General features: G+C 37.0%; 1 protein-coding gene across 7 annotated transcripts in view; it reads right to left on the bottom strand.

The window, feature by feature from the left end:
• The window catches only part of sorcs1 (sortilin-related VPS10 domain containing receptor 1), a 242,033-nt gene that overhangs the window by 79,346 nt on the left and 135,600 nt on the right, over positions 1-27,087 (bottom strand). For all 7 annotated transcript variants that reach the window (XR_016168816.1, XR_016168815.1, XM_089132050.1 and 4 more), the window contains 2 exons: positions 12,830-12,897; positions 4,021-4,120 (listed from right to left, as the gene is read on the bottom strand). Coding sequence is in view for 5 of the 7 variants with exons in the window: in XM_039688446.2 (XP_039544380.2) it covers positions 4,021-4,120; positions 12,830-12,897 (168 nt within the window). In the remaining 2 variants the exon portion in view is untranslated. The remainder of the gene's footprint in view (positions 1-4,020; positions 4,121-12,829; positions 12,898-27,087) is intronic.

Genomic DNA, 27,087 nt, shown 5'->3' on the forward strand with positions numbered 1-27,087 from the left:
TCCATTGCATCCCCAAGAACACAATCAACTTGCATTAATGGGTTATTAAAGCTCTACTATTCACTCCACACTACTCATTATGGCTCTTTGTGATGTCCTGCACTGACCAGCCATTCACCATTCACATTCAAGGATAATCATTCCTGGTTTGATATAAAAAGCCGTCCCACATTACACGTTAATGTAAAAGCAGACAAATGGATGTTGACTATTCTATTAGACCCAAAGCTGTTATGATGTTTACAGTAGAGCCCTTAATTACAACCCAGACCTGGTTTTATAATGTCATTGGAATTGAGAGTAGCTATTTAACGTGAACTTGGGTTCGGCCTTCATTACTGTTTGGAAAATGAAGCACTTGGAAAGGACATTTCTATTGGGTTCGTCCCTCCTCCTCTGGTGTACAAGTTTGCTATTTTGCTGCAGAAAAAGACTACCCGACCCGTTGGCATTCAAAGTGGATGAACAATACAGCACAGTGTTAAGCAGATGTTGATGACATTTGTGCGTGTGTTGGTGGTGGAGATGCCGTCTAGACACAGTGTAATTAAATCTGCTGGTTCAGAACTGCTGGGAAATATGAAACCCTAAATAAGCACCCACAACTGTAGGCAAAACAAAATTGATCTGTTAGAAAAACATCCCAGATTATTACATTATGATTGAGTGCCATGAAGCCACAGCTCCTGCATCTTAACAACATACTGATATGAACAAGACTGAGCAGAAGCGCTATTGGGAAATTAAAGGAGTCGTTTAACCAAAAATGAAAATTATCCCATAATTATATTAAATTTAGGGCTGTCAAACGATTAATCCCGATTAATCGCATCCAAAATAAAAGTTTGTGTTTATATAATATAATATGGGTGCACTGTGTATAATTATTTTGTATATATATATATATATATATATATATATATATATATATAAATACACACACATGCATGTATATTTAAGAAAAAAATATTATTTATATATAAAATAATTATAATTATATAAAATATAAATTATATAGAAATCTATATACAGTACATGAAAATATTTCTTAAATATATACAAGCATGTGTGTGTATTTAAATATACACACACACACACATATATATATATATATATATATATATATATATATATATATATTGAATTGTGAGTTATATAATAATATATAACATTATTCAAGCTATATAATGATAATAGAGTTTTTGAAGCTCAGATCCTTTCATCATAAAAGTAATCCATATGACGGCAGTGGGTTAATAAATCCCTTCTGAAGAGTAGAGGTCAGAGATCACTCTCTTGTGAACTCCCGTACGCCAGTTGCCGGAAGCCAGTGATTATAGATCATAAAGTTTTAGTTGTGGATATATATATATATATTTTTTTTTTTTGCATTTCAGCATGGGGCACCAGAAAATGTTAATTTATTAATAATACCTATTATGTAAACCGAACACGTCCTCTCATTATACACTCACACATTATACACTCAAAAAATGATTTGTTGGCTTTAACTTTTTTATGTTGATAGGTTCCATAAATTAACTTTTTATGTCAACAGGTTCCACATAACTGGGTTACGTTAAACAAACATAATTTGTTCATGTAACTTCACCATCATAGAATAAGTAATTTTAAGTGACTCAATCTGAGCAGAGTGTTAAATAAACACTGAAGCAGTGTTAAAGTTGATTAAAAGCCACATTGATCACCATAATGGTGACTTGCAAATTTTGGTTTTCTCCTTCAGTGATTCTGCTTGTTACCTTCAGGTGTCTTCAATCAAGGTCGATCAATCATCCCTCAATTATTCATTTAAAGGGATACTCCACCTTTTTTGGAAATAGGCTCATTTTACCACTCCCCCAGAGTTAAACAGTTGGGTTTTACCGCTTTCAAATGTATTCAGCCGGTTTTTTGATATTTAGAAGAATATCAGTAACCAGACAGTTTCTGGTCTCATTGACTTCCACAGTATATTTTTCCTTCTACTATGGAAGTTAATGAGACCAGAAACGGTCTGGTTACTGGTATTCTTATAAATATCAGAAAATTAGCTGAATGGATTTGAAAAACGGTAAAACCCAACTGTTTAACTCTGGGGGAGTGGTAAAATGAGCCTATTTCCCAAAAAAAAAAAAAAGAAAAAAAAAAATGGGGTATCCCTTTAATTATCTCATTAACCTTAACACTGCTTCAGTGTTCATCGCTTAAACTTACTGCATTCCAATATGTTGAAGTTAAATGAACAAATTATGTTTGTTTAACGTAACCCAGTTATGTGGAACCTGTTGACATAAGGTAATTGAAGCCAACATATCTTTTTTTTTTATAAAAAAAATAGTCAGAAGAGTCAGAAATAGTCACAAGAAAAGGATGTCATTCCTCTTAACATAAGAAGACATGGCCATAAGAAAAAACAAAAAAAACAAACAAAACTTCTCATTGTGTCCATGAAATAAGGATGTCGTTACCTCAACAAAATGGCTCACTTTCCCACGAGTTAATGTGAATCTATTAAGCGAACCGAACTCCTCCCGGTTACTAATGGCAAGATACAATTATAGATACTTCAATTTCACTGAAATTAAAAAGCTTATAGAACTACATGACTAGCATGTACTGTGGCTTAGAACACTACTGTCACAGTGTCTGGTTTGTGTTACCCTGGGTAACCACTAGAGGTGCTCTTCAGTTGGGTTTTACCGCTTTCGAATGTATTCAGCCGATTTTTTGATATTTAGAAGAATATCAGTAACCAGACATTTTCTCGTCTCATTGACTTCCATAGTATATTTTTTTTCCTATTATGGAAGTCAATGAGACCAGAAACTGTCTGGTTACTGATAATCTTCAAAATATCAGAAAATTAGCTGAATGGATTTGAAAAACGGTGTCTACAATTATAGATCTACTTCAATTTCACTGAAATTAAAAAGCTTATAGAACTACATGACTAGCATGTACTGTGGCTTAGAACACTACTGTCACAGTGTCTGGTTTGTGTTACCCCGGGTAACCACTAGAGGTGCTCTTCCCGCACGGTGTACATTTCCCATCATCCTGTTCTGTTACTCATTGTTCATTGCAAACAGCTGTTTCCCGTCACCTTGTTAGTGTCTGTGTATATATACCCTGTCTGTTTCAGTGTTTGTCACGGAGTCCTTGTTTAATGTCCTCACACTTCGGTGCCGTCTATTTTCCTGTTTCTCGTTTGTGCTTGTGTTTTTGGATTGCCATTTAGTTTTTGTTTAACCTTTGCCTGGACTGGATTGTGAGTACAGATTATCCCAATAAATTAACTGCAATTGGATCTCTCTCTCCTGTGTGTGTGTGTGATCGTGACAACCACAGTCTTGTAGTGGCTTCCCCAACACTAACCACTGAAAGTGTGTTCCATCTTCATTAATGGCCATAATTAACTGACTGATAGCCACAATTAAGTAATAAATTAGCCTACTCTTAAGTAAACGAGTAAAAACAAGAGGGTTTAAAACAGGACGATGGTGTCAAAGCAAACTCCCAAAGCCTCAAGCCATAAATACAAGCATTTTTGTCATGCCTTTGATTAAAACACTAGCGATTTAAGAATCTCTTTTCATCCGGTTCATAATTCATTAGACCTCAAAGTAAAAAAAAAAAAATAAAAAAAAAAAAATGAATTTCAGCCTTATCAATATTAATGATATGAATGTGTTTGGCTTTGAATGCTAACTATATCTCCAAGTGAAAACTACGTGCTGTAACCAGTGAATCTTTAAAATGCATTGATCTCATAAAAAGCTGGAGAGGTTAGTAAATACTACTAGAGGATAAATTAGCCAACAGCGCACTGAGCCAAGAAGACCTGTGGAATCCTTCCAACGCATTTAGCGGTCATAAATGAGCAGGGGGTTTGAGCTACGCATGCATATAAACATAATCACCTTGAAAACTGTGTTGACATCTTTGTAAAAGAGACATCATGAAGACTAACAATGTGTAGGTGTGCCAGGCGGAGGGAACGAATGCCATAAATCTTACCTTGCGCTTGTTGTTGGGGCTGACGTACAGATAGCTGAGGATGGTCTTCACGCCCACCTTTTCATTGAGTTTCTCATAAGTGGTTCCGTAATCTGTTGACCTGAAATGTAATCAGAGGACTTGATGAGAACCTGGGGAATCAGCTGCTGTATAATTAAAGATCTAGGGTGCACTTTTAAACGAGTATGGAACTGAAGCTTATTCGTGGAAGCAAAACACTTCTTAAATGCTAATTTGTTTTAAAGGAAGGTAATTACAGGTTTAAGAAATGTTGCAATAATTAGTTTATGCACTGAAGATGCCATGACGCTTTACAATCCCTTAAAGGGATAGTTCACTTCGAAATACATTTTTGATATGTTTTAGCTTACCCCAAGGGCATCCAAGATGTAGGTGTGTTTGTTTCCGCAGTATTTTTTAGGTCAAACCGTTCTTGTCTGTCAGTCATATAATGGAGGTCTATGGTCACCACCTCAAAAAGCATGCACAGAGAAGTCCAAATTAAACACGATTTAATAACTCGTAAATGTAAGTACACAACGATGGCCTAAGACACGAAACGAGCGGTTTGTGTGAGAAAACGAACAGTATTTATTTAATTTTTACCTCTTGTAACCACAGCCACGTCCAAGTGATCTGAGGGCGTGGGCGCTTTGTGGCTGTGGTTACAAGAGGTAAAAATGATATAAAGTGTTCGTTTTCTCACACAAACCACTTAGGCCATCAATGTTACATTTACGAGTCATTAAATCATGTTTAATTTGGACTTCTCTGTGCATGCTCTTTGAGGTGGTGACCATAGACCTCCATTATATGACTGACTTATAAGATCGGTTTGACCTAAAAATATCAAAATTGAAAATACTGTGGAAACAAAGACAACTACATCTTGGATGCCATTGAGGTAAGATAAAACATATCAAAAATTAATTTCAAAGTGAACTATCCCTTTAAGGTCCAGTCATATTAGTGAAACGTTTGTATGCAATACATGTCTATTGGTCATTGTTACATGAAATAGCTTAGAGATGAAACATATCTCGCGCATAAAGTCAGTTTTGGTTAGCGCAGCTAATTTACATGACAAAGGCTGAAAACATGGCTGAAATCTGTGTGCCGAACGCTTTCACTGATTGGATTGACTTTGAGCAACAAGGATGGAAATGTGTCGAGCAACAGTAAATGTGTCTGAACCTCTAAAGACTTGGATAACACAACCCAATCTCACACACACAAAAAAAGTATTTTAGGAGATGCCGATTTCAAATGAATTTATATGATGTGAATCGTACAAAGTGTACTTTTTTTTTTTCTTTTACAAATCTAAGCATGAAGGTCCACCTATAACCCCATCCATAACTATAGCCAGTGTTGAGAGGGTTACTTTGGAAATTTAATAGGTTACAGAAGTTACCCTATTTAAAATGTATCAAGTAGTGTAACTACTTCAATTACTTTAATAAAGTAATTTGACGGATCACATTTGATTACTTTTTGATTACTTTTCTAATTTCCAGCACTGATAAGATATTGTTCATGGATCCTGGAACAACATTCCTGTCTAAAAACATAGTACCTATATCCCTACACCTAAACTAACACTGATGTAGAAGCTTGTAAGCCTAAACTTGACTAAACTCTAAACTCTCCCTCAATCTGATTGGTTGATTGGAATGTTGTTTCAGTATCAACAAAGATGTTGATCCAGGAACATGTTGCACTTGGTGAAATCCCACTCACGGTATTTCACATTAGTTCATACATTTTCATAAACTGATAATATCTTTGATCAAATCGTGTCTATAGAGAATTGTGTGCGTTTTAAATTAGCAGATATTTTGATTTAGTTTAAGAGTAATTTCTATCAGTACACACCCTGCCATCCCATAATTCCAATGTTCATTGGCATTCAAACAAAATGTCAGCTTTTAATTAAACTTACAGTATGAGGGAAAAGTTAAAGAAAATAGACCATCAGTCAAAGCCGAGGAAAGATATGCAGAGCTTGATCCTGAGAATCTGTCATCACTCAATGTGAAGTTTTAACGTTAATGAGACTTTGCTGACATTCCATTTTCAGAAATGAGCTCCGTATACTAGAAAGTCAGCAGTTTCTAGCCAATACAATACCAACCTACAGGCAAACAGTAATGTTGATATCTGTTACTTAAAATTTTTGTCACCAGATCAATAATAGCCCATACAATGTTGCAATGGAATGAGAATAAAATCCAAGATGCACACAAGGTCAAAACGACAATGTTCAATAACAGAATGCACAAAGACAGCTGCTCAGGACCATATTAATCCAACAACTTACAACTAAGACTTCACAAATGACCTTTGAAACAAAGGGAGCATTTAACGGTTGACTAATGAGCTCCAAATGCAACACAGGTGTGTGGTAACCATGGTGACGAGTTTTTGATAAACACAGAATTCCAGAGAGGATGCCCTCTGTTGACTGTTAGGGGAACAACAGACATTTTCCTGACATCTACATAAACAAACAGACATTTCAGGGGATACAGCTTTGCTGCTCTGGCGCTATATGCAGCACTTCTTGGTTATTAACTAAATACCTGTCATTTTCTAGACTGGGGAAGGTCCGCTGAGATGAAATTAAAGTTCTCAGCATTGTAAACAGAACAGAAACAATAATTTAGTTCTTTTATCCAAGCGACTTACAGCACACTTAATGCCCTTTTACGAGCGTCAGTGCATCTCTTCAATGCAACGCACGACCATCTCCACATGTGATTATTTTAAGTTGCGACGTAAGCAAGAAAGCATGCACGTAAGTCTTGGCGATTTGCTATAAAAAGGACTCGTTCAAATTTATCAGGATGTTCTTGGGATTTAAATTAGCTCGTGAAGTCTTGAGACTTTGTAAACATGATCTCATGTCGTTGCTATTTGTATTTTGGTTCTAGTAAACAAACATATTCGTACCTTTATATAACGCATACATTAAATACATTTGTTCGAGTATCAGCATTCTTCCCTAAAAGCGATAAGGAAGAGCAAACGGTAAGTCGTAGAGACTTTGAGGGCTAGTAGTCCTCACACCGACTACAACGTCACCAAGGCTCGCCCTGATTGGCCAGACGGTGGCGCTATAGTGTTGAAAAGTACGAAGACGCTCATAATTCTCATATCGTTGAAATCCTTGGCTCAAGACGGACATGCTTTGGATTTGATCGTCGTCCTGCGAACTTTCCGTGTATTTTGGATTTTTTGAAAAACGTTCTTTTGCAAACTCGTTCTTGGTTTTTGGCCTGATCGGGATCAACCCAGGGCAGAAAGATTCTCTGGAGCCTGATTGTCAATAATTATCAACAAAAAAGTTGAAATTTCGATTCACAGTCTCTAAGGGCTGCCAAAACATTTTAAGTGGGAGGAGCCACCTTTACTAAAATGGCTATATCTTGTGAACGGAATTAGATATTTTCACCAAACTTGGCGAGTTGGCGCGACATAAAACTTAGTCAATCCTCAATACAATATAGGGGAAACCCGTAACGCCAAAGATGGCGGTTGAATTCACAAGCCCCGCCCCTGCTGCTGGAAAGCCAATAGTCTGCTTTTAACAGTTAAGCCGGGAATCATGTAAACCTATCGTCTGGTTCCACTGACGCATGCGCACAGTTGAGGTTTGCGACAGTGGAGACGAGAACCATTGCGAATGCGTAGTAAACGTATAACCTGTGGGAAAAAAGACCTTTTAAACCTTATTTTTGGGGCAAAGTCATCAAACTTTTTCAGCGAATTTTATCATATTTTACTAATGTTTCTATACAAGCAGTTTTTTATGTCCCGGTGACCAATGAAAGTGCAGTTCTGAGTCTTTAGATAGGAGCCTGGTCTTGTTAGTCCGAAATAGATGCCCGGAGGCGTTGCCAAGATGGCGGCTGAGTGGCATGACTTGCCTAAAAGGACTTTGGCGCACATATGTAAGAGCTCTTTTGTTGTCGTGTTAAAAGCTATGTGGCAACTGGCCACTTGGTGGCACTATAACATGTAAATAAATGGGTATAATTACACAACGCTAAGTCTGATTGACTTGAAAATTGGCATGTGGTATTTTCATCCAAGGTGCCAAGACTGCCTTTGAGGACATTCACGTATCTCAAAAAACATGGCCGGCAGAGGCCAATGAAGTTTGAGAAGCTATCAGACAAGGTTAACGGACTTTACCTCTAGGAACGCCTCTGTCGATCATCATCTGTTGGGACATTATGTTGATTATTTTTTTAAAAAAAATAGTACTACTAGGAATTTGTGAATTTGCTAGGAATTTGAACTAGTACTAGGAATTTGTTTCAACCTCGATAAAAGGTGCCACAATTTTCATGACTCTCTCGGTCAATAACTATCCAAAAAAAAAAAGCAGATGCCACAATTATGCTATTCTAAGTGTTTCAAGACTGTCAGTCACAAGTTAGTAAACTGAGCCTTTTTTTCTCTCTTTTTTTGTGTGCCAGAACGACGTGTGACAACCTTCAGAAGCCTAGAGACATTCGTCCGCCTCATTAAGCTGTTATTGAAATATAAAGCATTTTCCATTCAATTGTTTTAGCCTAGAGGTATATTCACACACAACACACAATGAGATACAGAGAGAGGGAGAAGGAAAGATATCCAACACTGTTTACATATCCTGTAATATGAAATGTTGAATATTGGCAGCATTTGAAAATAGGCTTTGGTGAAGATGTGGTGAGTTTCATAAAATATTCATTTTAAATATAATAAAATGTTCATCTGTGCGCTAATGTGAAACTTGTGTTCAGTTGAAACCTGACATTTTTTAAACATGTTTTTTTTTTTTTCGGGTAGAACTGCCATTTTAAATCAAGAGCAAAGTCTTGCCAACTCACACAGAAATGACGCAAAGACACATAACATCAGAGAATCAAAATATCTCCTACCACTTAAAAGCGTGCAATTAAGCACACCGGAAAAATAAAAAAAAATCATGTTTGGATGTTTCACAAACCTCATTTGACTTGCAGTTTGCAGTGCCATTCTTACACCTTTCAAAACACTTGTAACTTCATCTTTTTATAACAAGCTTGTACTTTGTTTTTGACTGCTTTTGTTCCAAAATTCAAGAATGAAGCTGTGGAACAACTTTTTTCCCCCCACGACCGAAGTTTGACCTTGGACCATTTAGAGTTTCACTCTCATTGCTTTGAGATCTTAATTGATACATTAAAAAAACATGGCACTTCAAATATCCTGCTTTAAAGAGATGTTCTACTGTCTAGTTCACTTATAAATGTTAGTCGCTAAACAGTAATTTGTGACCACGTTATTTCACAAAGTACACCTTTGAGAATTCTGTGCTATGATTGTCTATATTATTGCATGTGGTAAATACCAATATAGTTATAACTCATCATGATCTAATTTTAGTAAGTTAAGGTTGTCGTTATTTATGCATGAATCCATATGACTACGGTCTTAGTGAAGTCATAAAAACCCCAAAATGACCCCCAACCCCTTAATAATTTTTTTTCAGAGCAGTTTCACTGTAAACCAACAACAGTGATTTGAAACGTTCAGTAATACAATAATTATAATAATAATAAACAATAGGACAAATACAACAGAAAAAGAAATACGCATGAAATGAACAATTTAGCCTATTGCTTATAATCGCCTACAGAAATTGAATAAAGCAATTAAATGATGAAAAATTACACAAATTATTAAAGGTACTAATGTTATTCAGTGAAGTTGTTTGAATAACGTTAAACGACAGAGAGAGCAGCGGGTTTTTGGGATACTGTCACTTTAAGACCAGATGCACTGACCTAATACACTGACAAGCATTCGATTAGCTGTTTATGATCACTGAAGATATAACATTTAAGTTAAAAAGTCCCCAAGGTGGACATTGACATATATTTGTTTGTTTAAGCGCACACCCAAAGCCCAAAGTAGCCTGTACTTGTCCGTGTGTGTGTGTTTGTGTGATCGATTAATTCATAGTAAGGAGCATTTTGACTTCTTGACTTCAACAAAACCAGACTTTACCATGCAAATCACTATTTTAGGTTTTCTGACAAAAACCATTTACAACATATTTTTTTCTGAACAAATGAAATACATTTTCAATGAACAACTGAAAAGTTATAATCCTGTTACAGTATTTCCTTTTTCCACACACTGGCAGAGACTGAAAACTACTGAAGCGAGTACACAAGGCTGAATAATTTGTGTGTACGTGCATAAATCAAACCTTCTCTCGGTCTCAAAATACATTTAATAACCAGCACCTCAATGAGAGCAGCTATCGCAATGCAGCTCTTTTCAAAGCCAACAATATCTCAAAATAAGAACTTGTAGAAGCTTTTTTTTTTGTCCATGTTTGCTTTGTAAATGTTTAAGGGTACTAGAGGCCATATTCAATATTTCCACAAAGACTTGGTTCCAGCTTTAGTGTAGGTTCAGGAAGACGCCAAAGAACCTTTCTCTACAGCTAAACACGAACCATTACCGTCTCTTAATACTTTACGGAATAAATACCATACAAACGTTCACCTGCCCTAACTTTGTTCACCATATGCTTACAGTGTTTTTCTATATACACTTACAGTACACTATACATACTATGCTCCTCCTTACAGCAACTACTAGTGTCTCTGTACTTTATACCTTCCCACGAAAGCTTAATGATCTGCTACGGAAGGCATTTGACTACATTCATTAAAGCACTCCTGAATAGAGTTGGAAATAATTGTCTTGAAATATGCAAATATCTTGAGGGAAAACCATAGGATGCACCTGGCCTGTTATGGCCTTGGTTATTATATTACCATCTATTAGACCTGATAACTCCCATGAGACACTCTTAGTCTTACACTTACACTGCACTGTGTTGTACTTACACACGGATACTGTACACTTACTGCATATGGCAGAATGCACATCAAATTCATCAGGATATATAAAGGTATATAAAAATCATGCACCGTTTTCATTATCGAGTTCACTTCAGCTCTGGAAAGATGAATATTTAAAATGGGTCATTTATGTAGAAGAAACGTGAAATTATTTTCGAATTTGGAGCTTTCTAGACTGAGAAAAGCCAGAAAATGTATTTTTGGCTTATGTGGATGAAAGACAACAACTCCCAGAATGCACTTGCTTCACTGCCCTAGGAGGCCACGCCTACCGCTAACAGTTAAACAACAAGTCTAGGCTACTAGTGAGTCTCTGTGATGGGTCTGCCCGAAAATGTGTTTCGAGAACGCCCAAAATGTCCGGGATTCGGCTTTTGCGTTCTACAGTCGTCATTCGTTAAGTTTACTGTGACGAGAGGGACGAGTGAGGGCCGCTGGAGAACGGCGTGAGGCCGGTGGCGTGATTACCGATGAGCGACACCTGTGAGACGCACCGGTCTCGTAACTCTCACGGAGGAGCGGGAATTTTCCTAGAAATGTTAAAACACACTATATGTGTACTTTCTGTGAATGAGATCCCACACACAGTAACATTGCAAAAATATTACTACAGTTTAAACTAACTGCTTTATATATATAATTTAAAATGTTATTTATTCCTATAAAATCAAAGCTGAGTCTTCAACAAGCAACTGTTCTTATTATCAATGTTGAAAACCATTGTATTTTTGTGGAAATCCTGATCTGATACATTTTTATTTGATAAATGGAAAGGTCAAAAGAACAGCATTTATTTAAATTAAAATACATTTTTTTGTAACAATTTAAAAGTCTTTTCGAAGACTTTTGATCCTAAACATTTGAACAGTTAGCATTTAGTCAAAATTGACAGTACTTGTGTTGACACGAGGGTGTTGAAATACATGATTACCTGCATACACAGACGACAGGAGTCACTGCAGAACAGACTCCCACAAAGGATTGACATCATTTAGAAATCTAATTATCATTTCGCGTTCATCTAAAATGATTGGGTTGGTAACTACACTCCATACTGCCATTTGATTAATCACCCTCTGGTTACCGGCATATTCTTATGCAGGGTCACTAACTTCATTACTGAAATGCTGGGTCAACAGCAAAGCATTGTCTGAGAAGTAAGAGATTGCTGAACATATCAGATTTCTTTCCGAGAGACCTTGGTTTATGAGCTCAGCTGGATCTTTTCCTGTCCGACTATAATACAGGATGTTTTGGCCACTGCATTTCCGATGGAAGCTCCATCTTTCCAAGCTAACGGGCCGCACAGTCTGCTGAGCATCTCCACTCCAATCTGTTGCTGGTAGAAGTTGCCAGATCTAGTGATCAGAGGCCAATTTCAGCATTTGTTTCATGATTGTAGAGCTTTAGATTAGTGGAAGTTAAAGAAATAGCTCAAAAATTAAAAAAAAAATGAATGAAACAACATGAAGGGCTTTATGATCCTCAACGACTGATCCATTCAAGCTGTTCTAATGCACATACATTCTAGTCCACTTAGATCAATGAGCTATGTGCTGCATATCTTAAAAGGGTAAAGACAATCAACGATGGAGACACCATTAAGCAGCTATTTTAGCTTCAACAGACTATTAATAGAGAGTTAATTTAAAAGTCACAACAATGGCAGTGTTTGTACTGTCACACTATTTAAACAAATGCAATTGCATGGGAATCTATGAGAACCTTTAAACCGCACTATGTTTATCTGTTTCTTTCTGATGTTTGAGGAACTACCACAGGGATAGGGATTTTTTTTATCTGCTTTCTTAAATAAACAAACAGTCATAAGGGTATATTACGCAACATGATAGTAATATATTTAACATTTACACAGATTGAACAGATTGAATTCTTACCTCCACAAAGAGCTTTCCGTGACACTTCCCAGATTGAAGTCGTACAGTTTGGTCAGCATCAGGATCACCTGTACACAAACACAAGAAGTTGTAAAAAGTTAAATGTATATCTAGAGCAGCGCAAACTGACCAAGACCGCATGGCGTAAGCTAATTGGCCTCTGCTGATGACAGCCAATGAGAGTGCTTGCTCAACATTTAAATAGTCTGGTTCATTGTTTGCTGTAAGCTAGTCCTGCAGTTCACTATCAGAGTTCCTCTGAACCCCTCCACCTCCCCCAGCTCCACCTGCCGTCTTTAGCCTCCTTGCTAGAGCGCCCGACTCTCACGCCGGAGACCCGGGTTCGAAGGCCCGCTCGGAGCGGGGCGAGTAGGATCCGGGTGGAGGGGTTACATATGCAGCAAAACATTTGTGAAGCCACAACACACACAACCTTGAGGCGGATGGGATACAACAGCAGAAGACCCCACCGGATACAACTCATCTCCATTACAGCAAGAGCTCACCAAAATTGGACAGTTGAAGACTGGAAAAAAAATTCGACTTCTGTTTGACATTCATTTTGATTTCTGTGAGACATTCAGATGGTAGAGTCTGAATTTGGCGTGAACAGAATGAGAGCATGGATCCATCGTGCCTTGTTACCACTGTGCAGGCTGGTGGTGGTGGTGTAATGGTGTGCGGGATGTTTTCCTGGCACACTTTAGGCCCCTTAGTGCCAATTGGGCATCGTTTAAATGCCAAGGCCTACCTGAGCATTGTTTCTGACCATGTACCTATCCCCTGATGGCTACTTCCAGCAGGATAATGCACCATGTCACATAGCTCAAATCATTTCAAATTGGTTTCTTGAACATGACAATGAGATCACTGTACTAAAATGGCCCTCACAGTCACCAGATCTCAACCCAATAGAGCATCTTTGGGATGTGGTGGAACAGGAGCTTCGTGCCTTGGATGTGCATCCCACAAATCTCCATCAACTGCACGATGCTATCCTGTCAAAATGGGCCAACATTTCAAAAGAATGCTTTCAGCACCTTGTTGAGTCAATGCCAAGTAGAATTAAGGCAGTTCTGAAGGCGAAAGGCGGTCAAACACACACACACATTGCCAGTTAACTCAAAAAAAAAATAATAATAATAATGTTGGATTCTATTTTGTATGCATAAGAGCATGGACGAGGCGGATAGAGAGAACCCAGATGCAAGCACCGGTTTATTTGAGAAACACATACACAGATAATCCAATCCAAGAGCAAGAGAATAATCCACACAGAAGGCAGGAGATCGCCAACAGGAACACACAAACAGGAGCAATGACCAACAAACAACAACTGAAGCACAGAGGTTTAAATAGACAGGTTAACAAGGGGCTGATGAGGGACAGGTGTTGGAGATTTGTTGTCGTGGGAACTAATTAGGGTAACTATGGCGACAAGGAAAAACAGGAACCAAACACAGGAAGGATACACTGGAAACTGAGAATACACTTAAATGTTACAAATGGTAAAAAATACAACATAAAAGTCATTGTAGAACACAAGACACAGCACAGGGTTTGTGACAAAATCAACTCTTAGCAGAAAAGTCCTCATCAAATCTGAATCAGAATCATTATTGAATCACCCATTATATAAAGTGCTCAATAAATCAACCTCAAAACTCACAAATCCTCACATCTTGCAGCTCTTCGTCTCAGCATAAAACACCATTAAATGATGCATCAGGCTTCCTCCTTGACACCCTAATAATTCAACTCCTCATTACTTAATCATATCATGCTGAATCTAAATACAGCGCCGTAAATATCCTTTATAAGATTCTTAAGGTGCACGAGACTGTGCTAACTAGGTCAGTCAAATTCCTCCAGGAAAATTAGAGATGGGAAAGAGAGCGAGGAAATTCATGCCTGGAGCGAAAAAAAGTAGACTCATGAACGTACAATCTATTTATGCTCCAAGAGTGATTTCATACCTGTATAAACCTCAAAGCCTTTTGAAGGAACACGGATCATTATGGAGGAAGAGTTCATCGATTCTCTCAGAACACGGTTACAATAACAAGCGTGGGAAGAAAATACATGTTAATTCATTGAAAAGCCCTTCAATCATACTGTAGGGTTGAGCACATTCTGATTCAAGATATCATGTTCAAATTGAAGCATCTGTGCTAGAAATGATGTCATAGCATGTCATTAATTTACAAGGACAGTCAACCAAAATCCAAATCACCAAATCAGGAGGAAAACAATGAAATCAGGCATAACGGCATCCAACGTGTGACAAAAAGAGAAAAGGGTCAAGAGCCATTCAAACAGAAGGGTACTCTGGGAAAGAAATGGGACAAAGACATTCTTCTAAAGCTCAAAGAATACTGCAAATCTCTGTGTAAAACAGGCTTTACACCACCAGACAACACCTTTAATGCTATCGGCAATTCGTTCAGCAATATTGAGAACAGCCTGAACTGCTGAGATCTCTTGTTCTCTGTTTGAAAAGCTGCCCTGACATTTACATACAGTTCAGTAACTGGGAGCAAAGCACTAGTGCACTGCTCAACCACGGGAACGCCTCAAGACAGACAGAAAAGACTTCTGGAGTTTCTCAAAGAGCATACAGAGGCTGCAAAAAGTATGTTGACACTTAAGGGGATGGTTCACCCAAAAATGTTGATTTTGTCATCATTTAGTCAGTCTCAAGTTTTTGCAAACATGTACAGTATGAGTTTCTTTCTTCTGTTGAACTCAAAAGATGATATTTTACAGAATGTTGGTAATCAAACAGTTGACGGGAGCCATTGACTTTCACAGTAGGAAGAAGATACCGCGTAAGCCAATGGCTTCCGTCAAGTTCTTTAAAATATCCTCTTTTGTGTTTAACAGAAGAAAGAAACTCATACAGGTTTGGAACAATGTATCATATATACATTTTCCAACTCCACTTGAGGGACACATAACTTCATACATCCACAAAAAAAAAAAAAATACTGTATGAGTGGTGCAAAAAAAAAAAATGTTCCTTCAGTGAACTATTCTGACGATAGCATCATGTCGTGTGCTTTTCTCAACAACAGTGCGCATGTTGTTAAAAGGAACAATGGATAGTGCAAAATACAGGCAAACACTGCAAGAGGATCTGCTTCAGTCAGCTGGATCATCTTACTGGGACAATGATCTCAAAACATTGATCTCAAACAATAAGGACATTTAAAAAAGAGAGTTTAAGAAGAAAAATAAGCATATCCAGTGACACAGTGGAAGATTAATCCAATAGAAATCAGTGGCACTTTTTATAAAAAAAAAAATAAAATAAAAAAAGATTGGCTAAAAAGTATGGGCTACTCCCTTGGCTCTAATTAGTGTTCGTCACAGAAACAGGTGTGATTTTTTTTTAAGTTATCTGCAATCAAAAAAAAAAATATATATATATATATTTATATATATATATATATATATATATATTAATATATATATATATATATATATATATATATATATATCTTTAAATATTTATTTATATATATATATATACACAACTTTTACCTCAAATATTGTAGTATATAGTGCCTTTTAAAGCAGACTTTTTATATTTTATATGTTCTAATGTATAACAAATGTATAACTTGTAATTCAGTAAAATGAGCAAGGAAATTCTGCTTGTTAATTTTGCACTCCTAATATAATACAACACAAGCCATTAAAGCTGAAAAAATGACTTTAATACTGCTGATGCATGTTTCTGTGAGTAATGAGTATAAGCTGTTTACATGTTGAGTTTATTCTGATTAAGCTTCCCTCATTTACAAAGGCTCTGGCTTGATTCTCTGTGAATTCTGATTAGACTTATTAGACACTTCACTGCAGTGCTGTTCTGAGCACCTTATTAAGTCTTTTCTTAAGTTCTAGTTATGTACGCTGAATTACATGCATAAACATATTTACAGACGAAACAACACAGGAACATATTTAGTTGAAATAACACTGAAGTATGGCTTTGAAAGGTTGAAAGGGCACAATCATTGCGCTCTAAACAATGATGGGTTGTTTGAACCCAAATTTGGGTCAAATATGGACAAACCCAAATGTTGGGTTGAAAATGTAATTTAGAAACTTCAACTTTTACTTTCAACTGTACATTTTTAATTACATTTTTAACCCAACATTTGGGTTTGTCCATATTTGACCCAAATTTGGGTTCAAACAACCCATCATTTTTTAGAGTGCATCAATCATAAACAGTATTAAGCATTGAACGCTATTGGATTCCTGTTAGGGAAGTCGTGTTGAACTTTTAAAAGGATAGTTCATGCAAAAATGTTCCGGAATGGTCAAATACATCCACTGCATTTGATATCGAGTACGTGTTTGTTTTGTACAACAGTGAAACAAAGCTATACATAGATTTGCAGGCTGAACTCTCCAAATGGCTTGTGGGTAGTGTTTTGGATGGATGGTATTGGGCCATGCTCTTGTATTAGAGAGGAGAATATCATTCCCACTGAAAAAATTATATGTTGCACTCACACAGGTGTTGTCAGACTAAGTCATCTCAGTCTCGGGGACCAAAAGCAATTCGGCAACAATTTCACATGTGGGAGTGGGCTGTGAAACCTAAATGGCCATCCACATAATTTTCACTGTCTTAACAAATAGTGACGTGCGGCCATAGCATTGCAAGTACTAAATTGTCCAAGTCAAATTTGTTCTAGTTTATTTTCCTTTTCCACAAAACTCGAAGTACTGTCCCTATACACCCAATTTATAACAGTCACAGCCCTTGGCTACGTCTGGGTAATGTTTGGAGGGAAGAAAGCCTATACTGTTGAAACAATCTACAGGCCTATTCAGACGGGATTGGTTTTACATCCTCTGTGATTTTAATCTTGTCCGAACTGGCCATGTCAGTGATTATTCTTAGACTTTTTTTTTTTTTTACAGAGAAGAATTACACTGTCTTTTACCTACAATAAAACGCCCTGAAAAAAATACCCACAAGTGAAAGTAGTCCTGTGTGAATTGACTTGCTAGTAAAAAATCCTTTGAATTGACTCTCAGCAGTCCATGTCCAGTCTGCAGGCTGTAGATCAAGCACTCCAAGTGTCTCAGTAGACTTGAACAATAAAAAACACACACAAAAAATGAAAAGACATAGGTTACAACTTCTTAGACGTGCTCGCTTGTGTATGGATTTGTCGACTTTTTCCACAAAGTTTATGTAGTGCAGTTCTGGTTTGGGAGACCCGAGTTTTGGATTATGGACCTTTCCCGATCCCCCCCTCTGCCAAAAGTCCCTGGATGCATACTATTTTCAGGAGATTTGGGGAATGTGGATCCGTTTACACAACAATTAGATTGCCCACAACCCACTGTGGTTTGAAGAAGGATTCGCTTCCATATTACAAACTACTGCATAAACGTGGTAGATGTGCCTGAGAGCAAGCTTTTAAAGGGATAGTTCACCCAAAAATAAAAATTCTGTCAGTATTTACTCACCCTCGTGTTGTTCCAACCCCGTAAGACCTTTGTTCATCTTCGGAACACAAATTAAGATATTTTTGATTTAATCTGAGAGCTGGATCACTCCTCCATACTAGTCCATAGGCTTCCTGAGGGATTGAAACTTGTTGTTACTGAAGACATCATTAAAATAGTCCAAGTGACTACAGTGGCTCAATCCTAAGTTTATCAAGCGACGAGAATACTTTTTGGACAAGCGTAAGCTTCTGTTGTTGTACGTGACACGCATCACATGACCAGCGTCGGCCAATAGTGAGCCTACGTGTGACGTTGCTCTATCACACCGACTAGAGGCACAGAGAGAAGGAAATGAATACTTGAATAAAGTCATTATTTATGTTTGTTTTTGCGCTCAAAAAGTATTCTTGTCGCTTGATAAAGTTAAGATTGAGCCACTGTAGTCACTTGGACTATGTTAACGATGTCTTTAATAACTTTTTGAGGCAGGAAAGTTTCAATCCCTCAAGAAGCCTATGGACTAGTATGGAGGAGTGATCCAGCTCTCAGATTTCATAAAAAATATCTTAATGCGTGTTCCGAAGATGAACAAATGTCTTATGGGGTTGGAACAATATAAGGGTGAGTAAATACTGACAGAATTTTTATTTTGGGGTGAACTATCCCTTTAAGTGGGCATGGAACAGAAGCTGTGGTAGTTTTCTTCCCTGTTATAATATATATCATGACAGTGTAAAGGCTTCTCGAACAAGAAAAATAAATAAATAAACAAGAAAATAGGGCGGGACTTGATTTTGTCCATGGGGAATGGTTATGGTTTGTGATTGGTCAATTTCATGTGAGTGACAGGATGTCCCGCCCTCACGCCTCCTCACATCATCAGGCTTTTTATCCAACGGGCTGAGTTTGAAAAAGTCCGTTTTTTGAAGAAACTTCAAAATCGCTGACATTGCCGTTGTTTCGATTTCAAATGCACAACGCATCATTTTCAGTGGCGTATTGACTGCCTTTAGGGGGTGTCGGTGTGTAAGGTCAATTACTCATCCCTGGACAGCGTCTTTTACAGCAGCGCGGTAAACATTAGCCGAAGGACGTTGAGCCCTTCTGTCTCTTACATATGGGGAGTGTTGTAGGTGGCCTTGCTACTGCCAGATGAACTCCTACCGCAGTGAGCATATGTCGTATTACAAACCTTGCCAATTAAACCTATCAATGCCAATCAGCAGCAGTCCATTAGATTCACACTTCATAAACTTTCATGCTGTATGAAGATATCAAATGTACTGTATGTTGCCAAGATGTCTGTAAAGGAGCGCACAGTATCATCTGAAAAGCAATGCTTTCTACTGTATATTAAGTATGTACATTTCACTATTAACACAGTGAAAATTACATTTAAGCTGTTAGAATTAACTTTATAGATGCCAAGTTTAATAATGTGGTAAAGTTCAGAAACACCACGCATAGATGGCATGTAAAAACAAGATGTAAACATGATGTAAATAAATAAATAAATAAATAAATACGTCTGTCTATACAGTATCTGCAAATGTTACTTTAGTATCATTTCTGTATTGGAGTATTTATAACCGATTTATTTAATTAACTTATTTTTCATATTTTAACATCATTTTGTCTGATAAAGTTGGATGTAATGCATTACTTTCTTTCTTTGTAATTACATTTTTGATGTTATTGCATTGAATATACTGTTTAGACTAGAACAATTTTATACAAAACAATTGTAGAATTAATATGAAAATGTGTGTGTTTTAATGTAACCTTCTCTCTATACATATTTAGTCCATACAATGTATTCAATGGGGTCCAATGTCTTCTTTTGTGGGAAGAGTAACATTGATGCTGAATTAGTTGTCTGAGTGTATTATTTGCACTACTCATAGCTGCCAGCTTGGACCTCATACTCTCACTTTCTGGCGCTTGTCCTTGGTTTAAAAAAAAAAAAAAAAAACAAGGCCTAAAGTTCCACAACAAATCTCACACATACAGAGGCACAAATAAACAGCCTCCACAATCTCATGTGGCTCTGGAGGTCACTGAGTGAACAATGAACACACAGAGAATACTGAACTCAGCAAGACTGCAAGACAAGCTGTCTACTCATACATATTGAGATATTTTACTAATGCTAAGGTACAACACACACATGTGTAGACCAACAGAGCAAGACCCAAAGTTCAACTGTAACATATATATACAGTATGTGTTTTTGCAGCGAATAAGTGAGAAAGTGAGTGTGTAATGTTGTAACCCTGGCTAGGGAATCATGATGGGAAAAGGAGAGGGAGAATCAATCCCAAGCAGCACTTGGGAAAGCATTGTGGTGGAAAGAGCCACTGGCTAAAGATGCTCAACTGCAATGCATTGTGGGTAAGATTCGCAAAATCGTTCATGGCGGAAACTCATGATGGATTTCCACTGATACTGATTTCAAAGAAAAAGCCGGAGTCCTATAACAGGCATTGATTAGTTATTGATCAACTGATTTATTTTTGTATTATTATTTTATGGTGGATGGATTTTATTGATTGATGAGCCACGTATAACTCTCCATTCATCAAATTGTTCTGAAAAGAGTTCCATTTTTGCAATATAAGTAATTAGTACTACAATTCAATTTCTTTTCAATTCCATTTCAAAAACTGTATAGGGAGGGAAAAGATTTAATCTTCCCACATAACTTGTCAAGTGCTCCATCTCACTTTACATACAGATAATACAAAGACACAAACTGTGAGGATATAAAAACCCAGGGTTGCTGCTTTATGTACATTCAGAAAGCAAACAACCATCGAACACTGCAAATATGTCATAGCAGAAAAAAAAAAAAATCATCATTCATGCTAAATTAAGCTCCGATACACGCTTGTTGCTTTCCGAGTTTTGAATTTCCCCTCCATGTTCTGTTTATCAAAGTGAGTTTTTAAGCAGACAGTTGTCATATTGTCAGACAGCGAGTTTGTCTTTATTTGTATTAGTTAACAGATGACAGCATATGCAAATGACAACATAAACATCAGCGAGGTAAAATGCAAACAATCTGATGTTAACAAAACACCCATGTAATTTTTTTGACAGAAAACTGACAAGTAATTAAGTGGTGGTGAAAGTAAATATATATATATATATATATATATATATATATATAGAGAGAGAGAGAGAGAGAGAGAGAGAGAGAGAGAGAGAGAGAGAGAGTACAGCATCTTACTAATTTCAGATTTATCAACTGCAGTATTTAAATACAAGCATATAGACTTAATCCAAGTAGCACAATTACACAACACATGCATAATCAAATTTTCATTCATTTCAAATATTGTTGTGCATATAGACACAATCAAAGAGCTGTGATAATTGCAGCTCTCATTTTAAACCTGAAAGCCCTCATGACCTGAGCTAACATCAACACACACGCTCTGAAACCCGGCCCTCGGCCCAAACCGCAACCTGAGATGAAAATACAGAGCTGGCCAAATCATTAGCTAATGCCTTTGTGTATGCACAAGTTGTCATGAATTATCAAGAGCGCCATCGTAACAGATTAATTACGCCCAGCAAAATCTGAATGCCTTTTGCAGGGCTGGCACTTTGAGATGTCAGTATCTCATAAAAAGGCTTGCTAAACAAAATATAAAAGAGTTTCACATAATGGCGTCGAAACAATTTTCACACAAAGAAATAAAAAGAAACATTGAAATAAACATGACATGTGGAAGTGGGAAGACTGAAATGGTATTTCTGTACTTTTTGTTAATTTATTTTTCAGTTTTATTTTTCAGTTAAAGTTTGTATTTTATTTTTTTAATGTATTTTCAGTCGTTTTTTTTTTTTTTTCTTGAAAGAAATACTTTTATTCAGCAAGGATGCGTTCAATTAAATTGATCAAAAGTGACATTCATAATCTCACACAAGTTTTCGATTTCAAATAAATGCTGTTATTTTGAGCTTGTTATTCGTCAAATGCATCACGGTTTCCACAAAAATATGAAGCAGCACAACTGTTTTCAACATTGATAACAACCAGAAATGAGCATCAAATCAGCATATTAGAATGAATTCTGATGGAGCATGTGAGTAATGATGCTGAATATTCAGAGGTATAAATTTATATTTAAATATATAAATCTAATCTAAATAGAAATATTTCACAATATCACAGTTTTTACTGTATTTTTTGATCAAATAAATGCAGCCTCATTGATAAGCAGAGGAGACTTCTTTCAAAAACATTAAAAAATCTTACTGACCTCAAACTAGGTCTAAATATGTTTCCAATTATTTATTTCTATTTTTACCCTTATCAAGCTTTCCTTTTCTTCCGATAGTGTTTTGTGTTTTTTTTTTTCCAACTGCTTTTTTCCTCCTTTTTTATTGTTTGACTAAAATGTCATACTGTATCTCCCAGAAAAGAAAGTATTTTATTTTGTTTTATTAAACTTATAAAACAGCTCCTAATTTCCTGAAAATGAATAGTACATCAGAGCTACTTTACCTGTGCGACTTGTTTCCCAAGAGCATTATAACCTTGTTACACTTCCATTTCGTCTTCCAGAAAAAACCCAATAACTTTTTTTCCCCATGATACCATTTTAACAAACAGCCATGTTGCTTTCGGCTCTGTCATTAAATAACAAAATGGCACAATTTTAGTGACATTAGGGGGAACATTATGTAGAATTCTGGGACTAGTTCCGGAAGATAAATCCTAACCATGAGCATGAAATGTTCATTCCCAAAAGTGCAGTCAGCTTCTCTTGAGTCTTCGCGGAATACTGATTTTCCCTTTGCACTTCACCCTGTGTTCTGTTGCAGGACACTATGCATAAATCAATATCCCACTCAGACATGAGAATAGTTTTAAACAAGGGCCTTGATGAGCAATTTTGAGAGCAAAGCACTGCCTCTTCTTACGGATGACATGCTGGAACATGCCGACGCTTTTTATAAGGATTGACAAGAGAGAGAGAGACACTTGACATAGACAGATGCTTCATGAGAAAGTCCAGAAAACCACTGGTGTTATTCTACTATGAAATGAAGCAATGAAGCCAGCAAACAATTGAAGATCCTATTAGACCTAAAAAGGGTTAGGGTTGAAATGTGACTAAATTAATATACAAGTTTTTTAAGGCTTATATTGTCAATTTGTGTTCTTTCCGGTTGTGTGTCCTCAATCTGGCAACCCAGAAAAAAAACTTTCAAATTTACTTATAGGGTATTAAGTTTTGTTTTCTTAAAAAAACATAGAAGTTTAAGCTTAAAATAATAATAAGAAAAAAAAACAAAATTCAAAAGAAAAATTATTTAAATGAATTATCATCTTTCATACCTCACTGACAGATATTTTAACCCCCCACACAAACCCACATAATATTCATTAATTTTTCATAAATAATTGTTCTGGAAAACAAGATAAATACCAAGTAAGAAAATAATTTCCGCAGTGTTCAATATATCTTAACATCAAAACTTTTTAATCCATCCAAAAAAATTTACTTCCAGGTTTACAAACAAACAAACATATTTCCAATGGATCCCAGACTTTAACACTGTATGTATTTATATTCAAATGTGATTTCTTGATTAAAATATGATCAAGTATAATCAAAAATAACTTTTAAATCAGTAGAATTTAATACATCCCCCGTGGTTTGATTGCTTTAATATAGGTAGCTTGATAAGCAGCATATTTTCACAGCAGGTATCTAAGATGAAGATAATCATTATGGAAATGCAAAAAAAAAAAAAGTATTTTTTGTAAAAGTATGGTTTCTAACTGTGCGTGAGTTCGCACACGAGAGAAGAAGAACAAAAAAAGCAGACAGAAATGTCTGTACGTGTTTTTGTGAGTACATCTCAGCATGTGTGAAGCGCAAGAACATCGGTGTATTTGACAGGCCGGGGGCCAAAATGAATGATGTGAGTGAAAACTGTGCTTATTCGAGTGATAAATCATTGTTTAGCAAGTTGCCATAAGAGCGAGATAACACTTGACACAATTATTGAAATGGAATGCATGGCCTCTCTCTCTCTCTCTCTCTCTCTCTCTCTCGACCGATGATGCCAGACACGATGGCACTTCCACACTATCTGTTACCGAACCTAAACTTCTGATGTTGCCCTACTTAAATAAAGTGCACCATTTTTAGACTGCACGACTGCAAATGTTGTTACTAACAAGCCGAATAAACAAGATCAACTGCACAAGCTTGCAACACATTTGAAAACTCACAGTTTCTTGTTTTGTGTCATGTTGGGGCAAACTTTGTAATAATCCAAACATAATAATGCATCTCTCTCTCTCTCTCTCTCTCTCTCTCTCTCTCTCTCTCTCTCTCTCTCTCTCTCTCTCTCTCTCTCTCTCTCTCTCTCTCTCTCTCTCTCTCTCTCTCTCTCTCTCTCTCAGTCTCTTGGCTTGCACCTTTTTTGGCTCTCTGACTGTGGTTGCGATTCCGAAATTCGTTCACAAGCAAACTGACATTGGATTCAACAAACTTTGTGGATTTTTTTTTCACAGACATAAAACATGCAAGACTGATGAGTTTCAGTGTTGTAGTGTGCACTTGGCTTTATATGTGCAAATATCATAAAGGACAACATTTGGTCGGAATGTGTGAAATGAAAAAAAACAAAAACAAAATCAATGTCAGAATCATTTATAAAGTCCAACAGTTGTAATGATTATAAATTCCAACTGAAGAGTTGTCAATAAAATATGAAACACAAATTTCACAGAAGTCTGAATTTGAGGGATTTACACTGAGGGTGAATAAATAATAGTAATAGTATAGTAAATGAATGCCAATAGTAATAGTGAATATAGCCAAACAAAAAAATGTATGAACACAAAAGTATTGTAAAGTCAGTGTGTCCACCAAAGCATTTTTAGGGAACTGAAAATGCCAGACGCTCTGCTGAAGACGCTGTGCTTTGGGCGCTTGAGAGCATTTTTGTTTTGTTTTTCCGTTTTTTTCGTTGCTATGATACAGAATATCCACAGCACAGTTTACTTGTAACTGATTTCGCAGATCATTTGTTTCATACTAAAAATGTATTTTTCATCCATTTTTTTTGGTTAGCTTTGTTGGTTGATGTCGTTGTACAGAAAGAATGTTGTGATAGTTGGTTGGTGTGGTTTGGTCCCGCCCCTCCTCCACTTTTATTATTATTGGACGGCTGGGTAAAAAGTGACAGTATTGAGCGCTGCGTTTTATCCAAAGCTGAACATTTTTCAACTCTCGGCGACCCGTAAAAAAACCGCTGGCCGCTCGGCGCTTCAGCGTGCAAATAACACTCAGCGCCTTGTTACGCTCATGGCGTTTAAAAAATGTGCCGCTCCAATTCGAAATCATACGCCAGGTGCGTGGAAAAATGCTTTGGTTGTCACACTAACCTAATGGTCCATTCACACCAGAGACAAATAGCATGTCAGGCGCGAGTGAATTCAATGTTAAGTCAATGCAAAGACGCGTTACGCGCGTAAAAATTCCTGCGGCGCGAATGAGGTGTAGAGCGTGGCACGGTAGACGCAAATACGTCTCGTTTGCACGAGTGGCTTGAATTGAGCGTCTGGTGCGTTAAGCGCGAATGATTTAGTTAGTATTATTTGTGCATTCACGCGTTTGACGTGAATTCGCGCGGCTCGCGCCTGCCACCTGAGATTTAAAAATCTGAACTTTGCCGTCAATTCGTGTCGCGTTAACCAATAAGGAGCCTAGCTGCTATCTCACGTGGTGAAGCATCTGGATGCTTCAATAAATTATTTTGTAATATGACTAAATGCCTGGTGTGGTTCTAACGCACAACAAAGCAAATATTTTATCAATTAAAACTTTATTTCAATATACGAGACATGTTCTTGCAAAGTAACTCAAAATCATGGACCTGAATCATACTAATGGGCTTAAATCCTGACAGTCAACTCCGCTATATTTTAGTTTCCTTTAAGAACGATGGTTTGCTCTGCTTTTATCGAGTTGCATCAGTGGTTTCCATGAGCACAACCACACATTTCATGTGCTTTATTCTTTCAAAACACCCCTTATGCTCTGTGTACCCCAATCACAGCCAATTCTCGCCCTTTCTGCTGATTAGGAATGATTATGGTCTAGGTCTCGCTGGCTTTGCTCCCAAAAAACCCACCTAGGGTCTTGAAATGCACACAATTATGGCACTGACGATCTGTGCTCCTCATTTATACAGGAGATATCAATTTCTACCCCACATAATGCAGTCTGGTGTAAAAAGTGAGTGGTAGACATCAGTATGTACGTATACAGTATGAATGCTGGTAATATATGACTGGCGAGTGCGTTCTCCTTGAGGACGGATGTCTGAAGGCCGGGCGAAAACGTGCACACACACACACACGGTTATTTACGGGAGAACTGCAATCAGCACAGGTCTTAACCCCATCTCAACTTTCTCATAATGAGATGTTGAAACTGAGCCCTTGGGACTTTACGCAGCCATTTTCTTCTTGTACAGAGATGGACATATTGATATAGACACATACAAGCATGGCGACAAAAAATGAAACAAGCTTATGTTATTATGAAAGATGCCAGTGCTGTAAGATAGAAGTATTATTGGTTCTGTTACACTTGCTGATGGGATGAAATTGGTATTTGCTTATGGTGACTGAATTATATGCTGACAACAGTACAGTAGCTGTAGTGCTGCATGTGAGCGGTCAATATTAATATCCTTTGGCTGATCAAACTTGATGCTTTCTCTGTTTTATTGATCAGTATTATGGATGA

This window comes from Pimephales promelas, chromosome 6 (assembly GCF_988280905.1).
Source record: "Pimephales promelas chromosome 6, fPimPro1.hap1.1, whole genome shotgun sequence".
NCBI lineage: Eukaryota > Metazoa > Chordata > Actinopteri > Cypriniformes > Leuciscidae > Pimephales > Pimephales promelas.